Here is a 14177-nt window from a genome sequence, read left to right on the forward strand (position 1 = left end):
ACACACACGGGGACTCACCTGCTCCCTCAGAACTGCTCCCAGTCTTGGACACTGGGCACCACATGGACAAGCAGGGACACGGGTGTCCCTCCAAGCTTGGGTGTGGTTGGGTGTGGCATGGCCAGGAAGGCCGGCAGAAACCCATGGGACTCCCGAGTATAGCACCCAGAGAAGAGAGCTAGGGATTTGCAGAATCCAGGGGAAAGAATGTGTCATAATGAAAACTCCATTTAAAGTACTTTTTTTTTTATTGATTTCATTGAAAACAGAACAAGAAATGGTCTGAGCCAAAAGACTGCTCTTAAAACTGTCAAAAAACATTTTAACAGAAAAAAATAAACATGACTGCATTATGAATGTTTTAGAAGAGTCACACCAAAAAAACCACTGTTGCTGCACTAATTACAGTATTTAGAAAGGTATATGCCAAAAAAAAGTACATGACCTGCCAGGCCATCACACAAAAGGTGATGGCAAATTTATTCAACTACAAGACTAACATTTTAAAAAAGTTTTTCCTGCACTTTATTCTAAAATCATTTTGTTCTTTTTTTACAGTTGATAGTTTATTTTCATGTGGTGAGTAGAAACCACACCAGATTCAGCACCGTTGTCTGTGTTTTGTGTTTTTATTCCTTGTTTGTCCTAATGTTCAGTAATGGTAAAAAACAAACGAGTTTATCCATCATCATAACATGTGGCTTAGAAATCAACAAAAGGTGCCTGCGTCAACGGAACTGGCTGGGCCAATGCAGGGTCTGCCTGCACACACCAACCTTCTTCCTTGCAAAGAAACACCAGTAAGAGGCTTCATATATAGGGCTACATACGGGGTCTCTTTAAAAAGCAAACCCACAGTTCGTCAGTGAGTGGTGTCACCAAACTCCCCAGGGCTGAGGGAGCTAGTGTCCTCCAGTGGCACACGGGGGCTGGTGCCAGCAACACAGGCTGTGGGCAGCAGGCCTAACGGAGCAGCTTGTAGGTGACGGTGGCCTCGGTGAGTGCCATACAGGAGCATGACCAGACAGTATACAAACAAAACTGGCAGTGGAGCAAGGGCCTCGGAGACCAAAGGGAGACGTGGGAAGCGCTGCAGCAGAGTCACCACCAATAACTCACGAGTTATGCAACATGGAGTCCCAGGTCTCTGAGGTGCAGGACCAGAGGCATGCTCTGCCCTGAGCACTCGGCCAGTTGAGATCAACGCCTCAGGCTCAGAACATTCCTGGGAGGTGTCCACACCTCCAGCTCCTCTTGGACATGTGCAGACTTTCTTCCTCCCTAAATTGCAGTCACCAGAACCTGATTTTGAGGGTCCCACTGGCCCCACTGTCAATTCATAGGGGGTCAGCAGCAGCTGCAGAGCTGGTATCTGGAAGGCCATTCTCCTGAGCCTCCTGGGCTGCACTGGCTTGCCGCTGGGCCAGGGCTGCACTTGAGTGCCGACACTTGGGAGACCCACACCGGCAACTGAAGAGCTTGCCCTTGACGTCCCAAAAGCGTTCCCCATAGTCAAACCTGGAGGAGAAAACTCAGGTGAGAAAACTCAAATATCCATGCAGGCACAGAACCCTGCATGCTGGAGCACATTCATGGCTCAGAAGGCAGAAACCACACCCCATGGCTGCGGCTGTACATACCCCAGCTGTTCCCCAGCCTGAATCAGGCGGGTGCTGAAGAAGGCAATCCTGGGAAACCGTAGGTCCTGGTGTGACATGAACACTCGCACAGGCACAAGGTTGGGCTCGCAGTGGTGGTTTATGAACCGGCTGACATTCCCGTAGAACCGAGCATCAATGCAGTACACCTCTCCATCCTTTGAGGGGAAAGCAGAAAGGTCAATGATAGGCTGCAGTCAGTGACCATTTCAGGTCATGGCCTTACCCCAGACACCAGCCCCGCAGTCTTGAAAATCGGGAACTGGACAGTGGCTCTGCCTGGATTAAAGAACTTTCTTCTGTGGCCCACAGTGACAACTCAGGGTTCAGCAAAGCAGATTTCTGTCACAGCCTGAGGACAGCCACAGGCCATGCTGCACTAAATCCCGCACTGTCAGAGTAGGAGCACAATGCTAACCTGGGACAGAGAGGAGGACAGGGTTCTAAGTGTCACTGCCCCACAACTCTGCCCAGACTCTCTGGTTGTTTCTGAGCACACAGGGACTGTAGGATCAAGATTTGCTTGATGAGCCGTGCTAACTCTTGAGCCATTTAAACAGTTGTCTCACAGAGAGAGATTCTGTGTGTGAGAAGCTCCTCTGGTATGAGTACTGCATGGCAGAGAAGGCCTTTGCTGCACAGGGCAGGGCTGACAAGCAGAAAAGACCTGGAAACTGTCCTACATGACAACAAGGAGCTGCCTAGGATTACATGGGCACTTTGAGGTCCACAGGCAGGTCTGGGACTGGCCACACTGCACATCCAGAGCTTGCTGCTATTGGCCAGCCCAGCTGTGGTGCTTGGGAATGACTACCACACACACACCTAAGACAGCAGAGTCAGAGAAGAGCGGCAGGTGTGCGGAATGAAGTGTGTGATGCAGGCAGGACCTACCTCTGTGGAGGATGAAGCCCGCACAAGAACCTGCTCTAGACACCTGTGCACACCCAAGTGCACACTCAGAATTCAGGCAAAAGTCCAACCCAAACCAAGAAGGGGAAGCCTGGGTCTGAACTGCGTATCCAACAGCCTGTGGACGTGGAGGTAGATGAATACCCCAGAATATCCCCAACAAGAGAGCCAAGAGAGAACGCACTAACTACCCAGATCAAAGACAGAGCAGCCCGTGTCCTGGTCTGCTATGAAGACGGTAATCTAAGGGACTCAAGCATTATGGTTTTTAAACTACTTATGTGAGGACAGTCTAGGAAGCTACAGATTACCCAAGCCCCTGAAGAAAACAACTCTAAGAGCAGCCATGCTAACGGTACTCAGAACTGTGGAACCCACATCGAATGAGCCCTTGGGTTTCTGGCTGACCCAGCCTGTACTTAAAAGGAGACCTCAAGCTGACTGGAAGCAGCAGCAAGTCAGAGACCCACGCTATAGCGGAATAACAGAATTCGAATCTGAAGCTGGGCTAAAAAAATAAATAAATAAAAGTAGAAAAACCGTAGAAGGCAACATACCCACTTTAAGGAAAAAGAAGGCAAAACTTAAGAATACAAATGCGCACCAAGCACAGTAGTGCCCACCACCTTTACTTCTAGCCTGCTCTGTAGTTTCAACAGAACTACATAGTAAGATGCTGCCTGAAAATAAATAAGCAAGCAGGCAAACAAATAATATTAAACAGTCGGCCGAGTCAGCCCAAGATAAGCAAATGCTACACAGGGACAAGCCTTACAGGAGCTGCTCATGTTGTGTGCAACACAAAACAGCAGAATGCCAGAGCACAACCACTACAGAAGTGCAAAATCTGGCCAGGTAAAGAGAATCAAGCAGGATTCTACTGCGATCCACTGGCTACTTACCCTCCTCCGCGTAAAGGAGCAGGACCCACAGGCAGCAGTCCATCACTGCATGGGATAACGCACTGAGATGCCATTTGCAAAATAGCTAAGGCAAAGCCAACCTTCATACCCCAAAAGACAAAGAGAGACTCTATATGCTGATAACTTCTGTACTATACTGGCAAGTGAGGAAGGACACAAATAAAACTATACCACTTTCTGTATACGCACAGAAAAGTAAGTACCTTTATGTCTACAAATAGTCCCTGACTGGGAACAGGGGGAATAGTACCATGAGTGAAGTATCCATTCCCCTTTAAAGCTCCTACTTGAAATCCTCACCTCACAGTTACAGAATCCATAGGGACAGGAGATGGGTTATCAAGAAAGTGACAGCAGCTGAGAGGCAAAACCTGTGTGCATTCAGTGTACTCATGAGAGAGATTCAGAGTTCATGCCTCACAGAACACAGAACAAAGGTACTGGCTATGAACCGAAGTGGCCCCCACCAGCATGAGAATGGTTAGGAACAGGGTAAGTGGGTGTCAGTGTTTGTGACAGCAGCCAGAAGAGACTCCAATATCCAGTAACAGAACACAGAACATGCAAAGAACCACAACTTTTCTGAGCAAGATTTTTAACATAGTTTCTACTTTTAGGACATATAAACCTTTTGCATAATCAGAAGTCTGATAAAATGCCTGGATAAAATCCCGAGTCCAATCTCCCAACACCTGAGTACAAACAAAAACCAAAGAACCCAGTCCTTTATTTTGGGGAATTGTAACTCTTAAGGCAAAGGCTTCTGCCGCTGAGCCCAACCTGAGCTTGATCTGCAGAACACACACGGTGGAAGGAAAGAACCAATCCCTGACTACCACCTTGTGTTACACACACACACACACACACACACACACACACACACACACACACACTCCTTTTTAAAATATACTTTATTGGGGTTGGAGATTTAGCTCAGTGGTAGAGCGCTTGCCTAGGAAGCGCAAGGCCCTGGGTTTGGTCCCCAGCTCCAAAAAAAAAGAACCAAAAAAATAAATAAATAAATAAATAAAAAATAAAATATGCTTTATGAAAGATCTTACACTATGAGACCAGACTGCACAGGCACATGTGCTGCCCTGCCTGAAACAACCACAAATTCTTCAATTTCCAAATCTGAATTAACTAACACATTAATATAACTGTGTAACAAACTGGTAACACAACTGCACAGAAATAAAATTACAATACTTCAAGCCCTCAGTAAAATATATCCTAAGAAGCAGAGAGGTGCAGAAGAGCAGGACACATGCAGCAGCTGTGTCCCAAGTATGGTCTTAACATCAGCAAGAGTACTCTACTCTGACACGACTGCAAGAACCAAGATCCTACCTCTAGGTAAGATCAGGGCGGCCCTCAACCTGAGCGGACACGTGAACCATCTAAGGCCATGTGCCACTGCTGACTCCAACTATGACTCCATAATTAAACATAAGTTTCAGCATGGCCAGGTGTAGTGGCACACAGTTAATTCTAGCCCTTAGAAGGCAGAACTATGTAAGTTCTGAGCCAGCCCTGTCTACCATAGTGAGTTCCAGGCCAGAAAGGGCCACAGAGTTATTAGGACCTGCGTGCGCACAAGACGGTTGGGGTTGATTGCCAGCTCCCATGTTCACAACCGAAAGCAATTCCAATTCCAAGAGATCTGGAGCTGTCTTCTGATCTCCAAGGGCACCAGGCATACCCATGGTGCACAGAAATACAATATGCATAAAATAATGAATAAAATTAATGAACACCTTAGCAGAAGATTTTGTTCGATGAAATCCATTCTCACAAAGAACACAGGAGTCTTTAAAAAAAAAAAAAAAACGAGATTGCAACTGTGAGGCTGGCCTGGTCACAGAAACCTACTGGTGCCTCAGCAGGACAGGTAAAGAGCAAGGCCAGTGGGACCCAAAATAAGAGCGATGTACACATTAAAGAGCTGTAGCTGATCAAAACATACTGCATATATTTTTAAAAAGAGACAGACAAACCGTGATCTATTCAACATTCAAAACAAAAGGGTGATGTGATACAGCTGTAATCCCAGCACTTGGGAGGCAGAGGCAGGAGGATGGTCACAAGATCAAGACCAACCTAATCTAGATAGTAAAATCCTATCTAGGAACACACAAAGGGAAAAAAATTCAAAGAACAAATTTCCTTTACACTGGCAGTGTTTCACCTCTGGAAATGGGCAGGCGTGTGGACAGAAGAGTACATGGCTGGAAATGGGTGAGGGAACAGCTTTATTTTCCTTCAAAAACAGAGCAAGCAACAACAAAATTCTGGGCTGTGGAGACGACTCAGTCAGTGGAGTGTCAGCCACATGTGGAATTTAGGTCTAGAGCCCTAGCACCTATGTGAAAGCATGGAGATGTGCTGTTGTATCAATAAGCCCAAATCAAGAAATACAGTAGGAAGCAGCAATGCCAACATTTAAACACACACACACACACACACACACACACACACACACACACACACACACACACACACACACACACACACACACTCTACAGCCCAAAATAAAAGGTTACTTAAAGGAATGTGAGTAGCGTGACAGAAGTTCCTAGCTGTACAGAAATGTCAGGTAAAAGGGGAACAGCACAGAGTTCCTCCAAGAACACAACTAGGAAGAATACAGTGCCACTGACGGGTGTTCCTGGGTCTCTGGAAGCAAGTGCAGTGACAGCTGGGAACAGATGCGTCCCGGCCTTGGGGAACACTGCTCTCCCTGGATGCAGCAAGTGTGAGCTCAGTCCTGACTGGCTCTGGGAGCCTGCTCAATGCAGAGGAATCTGGGAAACTGGGGAAATGTGTGAGAAGCTGGCCCCAGATAGACCCACCTGTGTATGACTGGTGTGACGGCAATACCACAGCTGTCAATCAAAGTGATATCACACAAAGACACACACTGGTGGAATGCAGTAAGATGGTTTATTCATTTTTATATCCTACAGGAAGGAAGGAAGGAAGGAAGGAGGAAGGAAGGGAGGGAGGGAGGGAGGGAGGGAGGGAGGGAGGGAAGGAGAAAGGGGAAGGGAGGAAGGGGGAGGGAGAAAGGGGGAGAGGGAAGGGGACAGAAGAAGAGAGGAAGGAAGAAATTATGCAAAACAATGCTGACCCTGGTGGTAGTGCAGGTCCCTACCTCTGGCCGTCTTTACCCTTTTGCAGGTCAGAACATTCCCACAGCATACATTAAAAAACAAAACAGGCTGCCATGACTGGGTGAAAGAAACCAAATATCCCAAGAAATGGCAGTCAAGTGACTGCATCATCTCTCTGACCTTGTTTGCCCTTTCTTTTAGCATCTACATGAAAGAGTTCTTTAAGATTATGCAAAGGGCAGCAAAGAAAAAACAGGCCAGGAATGCCTAGGTGAGGAAGGGTGAGAGGTGAGACAGAGAGGAGAATCAGAGGGGCCTGGGTGGAACAGAGGGGAATGTGTGCTCTGCTCAGCAACAAGAGGCCAGCCTTCCTGGGTATTTACAAGCAGCCATGTTATAACAGACCCAACAGGGCCTAGTGTAGCTACTGGATATCCCTTTACCTGATGCACAGTCAGTTTACCCCAAACCATCCACATCAGCCAGGAGGGAGAGTACTTCCCACAGGGCTGGGCCAGGGTCTCAAGGAGCCAGAGAGGCTAACTATAAGCCTGTGGATTTGGTCTAACACGTGTATTATGTTAATTGGGTCCCCAAAATTGCACAAGCATCTGCATGTAAGACACTGAGGGTCCCTGACCCCAGTTGACTTTGATTGGTAAATAGAGTTGCTGAGGGCTAATGGCTGGGCAGAGAGACAGAGGCAGGACTTCAGGATTCCTGGGCAAGGTAAGCCCCAGAGGCCCCCCGACCTGATCTAGGGCAGGAAAGATGAAATATAGATTTTAGTAAGTAATAACTCAGGAGTATCAGAGGGAAGGTGTTAGCTACATGGAGGTTTGGGAGTGGCCCAACCATTGAACTGTTCAAGGCATATTAAAATATAAGGTTATGTGTGTGTGTGTGATCCTGTGTTTATGAGTGTGTGTGTGTGTGTGTATGAGAGTGTGTGTGTGTGTGATTCTGTGTTTATGAGTGTGTGTGCGTGGGTATGTGTGTATGAGTGTGTGTATAAGTGTGTGTGAGTCTGTGTGTGTGAGTGTGTGTGTGAGTCTGTGTGTATGTATGTGTGTGACTGTGTGTCTGTGTGTATAAGTGTGTGTGAGTGTATGTATAAGTGTGTGTGTGAGTCTGTGTGTAGGAGTGTGTATGTGAGTGTGTGTGCATGTGTGTGTGTGAGTGTGTGTGATTCTGTGTTTATGAGTGTGTGTGGGTGTGTGGGTGTAAGTGTGTGTGTGATTCTGTGTTTATGAGTGTGTGTGTGTATAAATGTGAGTGTGTGTGTATGAGTGTGTGTATGTGAGTCTGTGTGTATGAGTGTGTGTGAGTCTGTGTGTATGAGTGTGTGTATAAGTGTGTATGAGTGTGTGTGTGTGTGTGTGTGTGTGTGTGTGTGTGTGTGTGTGGTCACCAACATGGCGTTTAGGTAGACACATTCTGGGGTTCGCTCTAAGCAGGTATGGGAAACAGAAGGCCTTGGTGTACTTACAGTTTTAGGTCCTGAATGAACAAGAACCACCGACACGGTATTCTTTAAGATAAAAACTACAATGGCCAGAGTTGAGAAGGACAGCCATGCAGCAGTGGTGGTAAGGGAGACACCACAGGAGAGATGAAAGGAACGTGGAGAAGGGTGGGACTCTGAAGACCAGTCCTAGAACTGGCTGAGGAGTGGTGGGCATGACCCTCTTAGGAAGTGCTGATAGAGCGTGAGTACTTGCAAGACTGCTGCACTAACATCCCCGGTGGGAAGGCAAGTGTTTCCCCTCTGCCAGTGTCCTAAGAGGGCAAACGGAACTATCTTCATTCATACAGCACATAATTGTACAGGCAACAAATCCTAATCAACAATCCATAAAGATACTAAAATTAAAAGGTGACTATAGCAAGGTCAACCAACCAACCAACAAAGCAAAAAACAACCACTTTGAAGTAGTACCCATAATCAGTTGAGAAATGAAATTCAAGAGCTGTAAGGCCTATGTAATGCCCAGCAAGGCTCTGCAGACGGAGAAAGTCAAGCCCTAGTGGGCTGGACACCTAGAGTGCAGTGCCACATATCTGAGTAGACGAGATCCGTGTACGTCCCAGTCAGAGCCACGGACCATGCACACACCAACCACAAGGACTCAGATTTACCTGGGAAACCTAAGTCCCAGGCCTGGATGTCTACAAGTCCTCACAGACAGAGACAAGCTCGGTTTGCACCTCAGACCACCTGTAACACCCAGAAGAAATGACATGCACACCAGGCCATGTATCCACCAATAGAAGAGGAGCTCTCATAGTCACGCCTGTATGTTTTGTGTTTTGTGTTTCAAGATGGCCTAGACCTGGCCAAGGAGGAATAGCTGAGCTTTTGGGTTCCTAGTTCCTGCACCGTAAGAGGGCCTGGAGCCAATGGAGGCCAACAGAGGGTATCAGAACCCCTGAGACTACAGGTACAGACGGTTTTGAGTTGCCACAGGGTGCTGGGAATTGAACCAGGTCTTCTGGAATACCAGGCATAGCATCTTTCTAATACCTACAGCTGGTCATAACCTAGATCTTGGTTCACAAATGCTAACCTCTTGAGTAACTTCAAGAATCAGAGCCTGGGGTCAGAGTGGCCCAGTTCACTGGGGATAATACTGATTCCATGAGTGGGTGGTTATAGTCAGAGCATAGAAAAACTTTCATTTCCTTATCAACTAGCATAGACTAAGATTTAGAATCTATTTACTTAATAACTGCTTACTTTAAACAGTGTTTACATACTCAATTCTGGCTGGCTTCACACTCAGAGGCCTGCCTGCTCCTGTTCCGGTGTGAGGACTGAAGGTGTGTGCTGCGCATGCAGCTTTAAGAACGTTTTAAAGAACGACTCCTCAATTCAGAAATAGTGATGGACTGCGGTGATCTTAGCCACCTTTGCCTGGCCCCGAAGCCATTAGACCCTACTCCTGGAGCAGACCACGCTTGGTCCTCTGTTCTCTCCCAGCATAGGGCATTGGTACCCTGATGTCAATGGGAACAGAAAAGCCTCCCCCATCACCACATTTCCAGATCTCCTGCTACTTCCCATGTACTCTATGAGTTGCTCCCTGCTGCTTGGTCTTAGGGGACCAGCCTGGGAATTAGGGGACATAATGAGATGTCCCAGGTAGCTATTGCCTTGAGGTAGGTGGCTTGCTATAACGACACAGAGATATCTTAACTTAAAGGCCTATTCCTTGAACACCAAAATGAGCCTAGAACTGTGTGATAGAATGTAACAGATGTGTAAAGAGCCATGCACGCGCGCGCGCGCACACACACACACACACACACACACACACACACACACACACACACACACAGAGCAGAGTGTTCCTCTGGGACTCCAGAGCTAGCCTGCCTGCCTGCCCCAGCCACGGTCTAGAATCCACCAAAACAAACTGTTTTACAATCATTTGCTCATATGCTTTGGCCCTTCACAACACAGTACCTTATTGTCAAGATCAAAGAGGTAAGAGTCCTCTTCCCGAACATCAGCCTCGGAGTCTGAAATCAGCTCCCCCACGTATCTGTAGTGAGAAAAGGGAAGAAGCCATCTCTCCTCTGTGCCCTCAGACAAGGAACAATGCCACAAAAGGATGCAGACACAGGACACTCTGGAAAGCTGTAGGGGCTGGGATCTGGATCTGGCCCTGTGTGTCTGCAGTGCAAGGTGAGGACCAAGGATGGCTTGCCAAGATACTAGTACTAGAGTTCTAAAGCTAACACCTTTAGTGAATGACTGAGGTAGGAAAATCTAAACAGGACATGAGAGCCTGGTCGGTATAATCAACACCTCCACTGCCGCACCCACTTCTGCACTCCCGGGGGGGGTCTTGCAGCATGAACATGCATGAACATGCATGAACATGCATGAGAAGTCCCAGAAACAAAAAACAAAACAAACTATCTAATAAACAAAAACACAATCAACAGAGCTGTGGGACCCTGGGGACCTACTTACTCGCAGACAAAGGTGCCCAGCGGGATATCCTGAAGGGACCGCACACCCCAGCCCATGTCCTGTGTCCGATAAAGCTGCAGCCTTGCCCTGGAAAACAAGATAGGTGGACATGTACCTGATGGTCTGCAAACCAACTGTATCCATCCTGAATTGAGCAAATTGAGAAAAAAGATGTAGGTTCCAAACCAAGGAAGAATTACAACTCTGTAGGTGACTGAAGGCAGCTCCAGTCACCTTACAGACCCAGCACCACACACAGGACACAGACAACACAGGAGTCAGACTGTCAAAGCATAAAGTATAGCAGCCCTTGGTTTCATCAACTTGTGGCTTAATCCACAAGGCAGCAGTGGAGACTAAAGGTATTCACCTGGTACAAGTGCTTCCACTAGAAGGCGTTTGCCAGCAATAAGCAGCCAGGCAAGCTCCTACTGGCTGGGTGGGTTCTAGGTAGACCATGCTTAAGGAATTCACCCTCTCTTCATAGTATTCTCAGACAATGCCCATCCTATTGGTCCATTTGTAAATATGGGGATACAGGTACAGAAGTGTGTACACTCTGCCCAACAGACCATAGCTACCAACGTTGAAGACTTAATTCTAGCTGTGACACTGGAGGCACAGGAGAAGGGGGTGGGGGGTGGGTGAAGAACCAAGAAGGAACAGAGAAATGTTGGTTGGCTTTCTCTAACACTGAAGCCAAATGAAGCAAGCCCACTCATATCTAAGCCAGTGAAGCTTGGCTGGGTTTGCACACAAACACATTCCTTCTCCCAGACATTGGCTCTACCCACAGATATACATGCCTCTGGCCAGCATGACCTAATGCAGCTACACCCCTCACCTGAGACCATTCTGCACCACGCGATTGCGGCAGTTCCTCCAGCAGGAGCAGGCATGATTGCACTCGAAGATCAAGGGTGGTTCTGCCATGTTAAACTCAGGCAGAAGTCGCCCGTCCTGTTAACAGATGGCCACAAGGGCCAGCAGACGTCAACCAGCATGTCCTTTAATGAGCTTTAATGATAAGTTCTACAGAATGCCCAGTCGGGCTTCAAATATACACAAACAGTGGCTTACGGACAGACACTGACGGCCAGGAGAATGACAGGGTTAGGCTCCGCACCTGTGGACAGGTCTGAGGGCCTCTCGGAGAAGTTTCCCTTGGTTCCTGCCCAGTAAATGTTGTTCTAATCCTCCTGCCCTGCCCTGTCTCAAGACTATGCACCTCTTCTCTCTGCATAACTTGTCCCTGAGCTGCATCCTGGGCCCCAAGGCTCTACTGCCTTAGTGCCTTGTCCCACTAGCACTGTCTGTTACTTGTAAGACTGACCCTAACCTCAGGCCACTGTATCTAGTGATATTAGCCATCCAGCCTGGCCCCTGGCCTGGTCTTTCTACTAATTATCTCTTTGGACAAATGTATGCAGCACACACATGGCAGGATTCACCAAAGAAAACCAACAAAGACGTTTCCTCCTATGGCTATGCCAGGACAGCCACTGTACCACTATCCAGGTAGTGGCAAAGGACATGGGTTTCAACCCTAGGACTCTGGGAACCCACATTTTAGCTCCATAAGCCTCTTAGAATGACCCCTTAATTTCAGCTTGTCATCTCCTTGTTCTTGTTTTCCTCACCCAGCTCAGTTCCAATTGTCCCAGCGTCACTAGGACATCTGGGCATCAGAGAGCAAGCTCTCAGACTCCCTTTCTCAGAACTCACCACATAAACACATGTGCAGTAAATGTGCTTCCTCACCTTGTCATACCAGCAGCGCATGCTCAGCTGGCCACACATGCAGGTGCTAGAGGAGCAGTCGTCTACACAAACGCAGTACTGAAAACACAGTGCACAGCATGTCACACAGGTGTCACATTCCTGCGCCCAACCCTACCCTTGCAATCATCACCAAATGCTTGAGACACCCTGAGGAAAATGCACCATGTTGGCAGGGCGCAGGTAGGAGTTCAGACATGTGTAGCCTGCGGGGAACTAAAAAGCCTGTTGCACTGAAGGCCAGATACCTCTCAGTAAAGACGAGAATATGGAATCTCACAACCAAACTAACATCTACACAGCTTATTTTGTGAGAATCAGGAGACTCCCTTAAGCACAATGGTAAGGAAAAGTCTTTCAAATGAAAAAGTCAAAGAGATGGGAAAGCTGCGTGCTGGGCTATGGCTGCTGGGGCTGGGGGGCATGCAGTGCCTATGTCTTAGCCTAGCAAGAACCTCTTGTTCATGACTTAAGGACCAGGCGGTACTGAGGCTCTGAGCAACCATTCATCAGGGACATCTAGGGCCTTCAGTAGGTTTTCAAAGTGTGCTAGGAAAATTGGGGTCCTGCCTAACAGAGAAGTTGAGATTTTTGTCTTTTTTCCACCTCTTTCCTTCAAGACAGGTACAGAGAGAACAGGATCTCCTAGGAAACTTCCTCAGGCCTTCTTGCAGAATGGTGCTAAGTCCTAGGACCCGGTTCTAGAGACCCTCCACCCCTTCTTCCCACCAACCTGCAAATGAGTTATGTTCCTGTCGATGTTCATTGGGGACGTCACGCAGTTCTGGGAGACGTACTTGTAGTTGGTGGGACATAACTCACTATCCACAGCATTGACACAGGGAATGGGAATGCGCTCATATCCTCGGGCAATGTCTCTGCACAGGAAAAGGGAGATGTTACTTGTGCTGTTCCAGACTCTGCCCCATGGAGACAGACACAGCTGCCAACAGTACCCACACTGGACTTGGATCCTGGGGGATGGGCTTCACAAGTGTGTGCTCCGATCTCTTTTAGCCCACCTGCCAATGGTTTGCTAGAACCTTCCCAGTCTCAGAACCTTCTCACCTGCTCACCGTCTTCTCAACAGCAACGGGCTTGTCAGGGGCTGAGTCCTGAAGTGCCTTGCTCATCTGCAGTGCACTCCACACCTGGGAATTGAGGCTTGCACACTGCAAGGGAGTCTCTCCTTCCTTGTTTTTCAAAGTAACATCTGAATCCCGAGAAAGAAAGAGGCTAAAAAGGAAAATGTAAGCCAACAAAACATCCAGGTCTGAATTTAGAAGATACAGTTAAGACATATAAATGACTTCTATAGCTTCTTCTAGCATGGAGTACCCAACTTACAATGAGGCATCAGTCTCCTCACCTGAGCATGCGTGCAGGCGCTAAGATGGTTGGTTAACTTTCTAACTTGCCCTTAAGGATAAAGGAAATGATGTGGAGAAGCGGGTCTGGGGTATGCAGCCCAGCCCGTCTGCCTGATGAGGGAAGAAGGGACGCCATACCTATGCTAGCGGGCTGCAAAGCCACTTCATTTCCCCTTTCTGACTGCTCCTTAGAGCAGTCACTGCCCTCCTTCTCCTTCCAAAGGAACATGGCAGGCACGGTACACCATATATGCCATTGCCAGCACGTAAATCCTGCTTCCAAGCACCCTAAACAGCCACCATTTCAACCTGAGAGGAAGAGCCAATAATACCGCACTAGTTCCTCCTGGAACTGTCCCTGCACTGCTGTTTCTTTCTGTTTGCTAGGACAACTATGAGCCTAAAGGGTACCATAGCTGGTCTGAGATATTAATTGGTAAAGG

General features: G+C 47.8%; 1 protein-coding gene across 10 annotated transcripts in view; it reads right to left on the reverse strand.

Moving 5' to 3' along the window:
- Positions 1-229: 229 nt before the first annotated feature.
- Ehmt1 (euchromatic histone lysine methyltransferase 1) overlaps positions 230-14177 on the reverse strand; it is a 148291-nt gene continuing 134343 nt past the window's right edge. For all 10 annotated transcript variants that reach the window (XM_017591873.3, XM_063284055.1, XM_017591872.3 and 7 more), the window contains 8 exons: positions 13433-13600; positions 13098-13242; positions 12347-12424; positions 11430-11545; positions 10586-10672; positions 10073-10151; positions 1641-1816; positions 230-1518 (listed from right to left, as the gene is read on the reverse strand). In XM_017591873.3, the coding sequence (XP_017447362.1) occupies positions 1338-1518; positions 1641-1816; positions 10073-10151; positions 10586-10672; positions 11430-11545; positions 12347-12424; positions 13098-13242; positions 13433-13600 (1030 nt within the window). In that variant the 3' untranslated portion in view covers positions 230-1337. The remainder of the gene's footprint in view (positions 1519-1640; positions 1817-10072; positions 10152-10585; positions 10673-11429; positions 11546-12346; positions 12425-13097; positions 13243-13432; positions 13601-14177) is intronic.

Source organism: Rattus norvegicus, chromosome 3 (genome assembly GCF_036323735.1).
Source record: "Rattus norvegicus strain BN/NHsdMcwi chromosome 3, GRCr8, whole genome shotgun sequence".
Classification (NCBI taxonomy): Eukaryota; Metazoa; Chordata; class Mammalia; order Rodentia; family Muridae; genus Rattus; species Rattus norvegicus.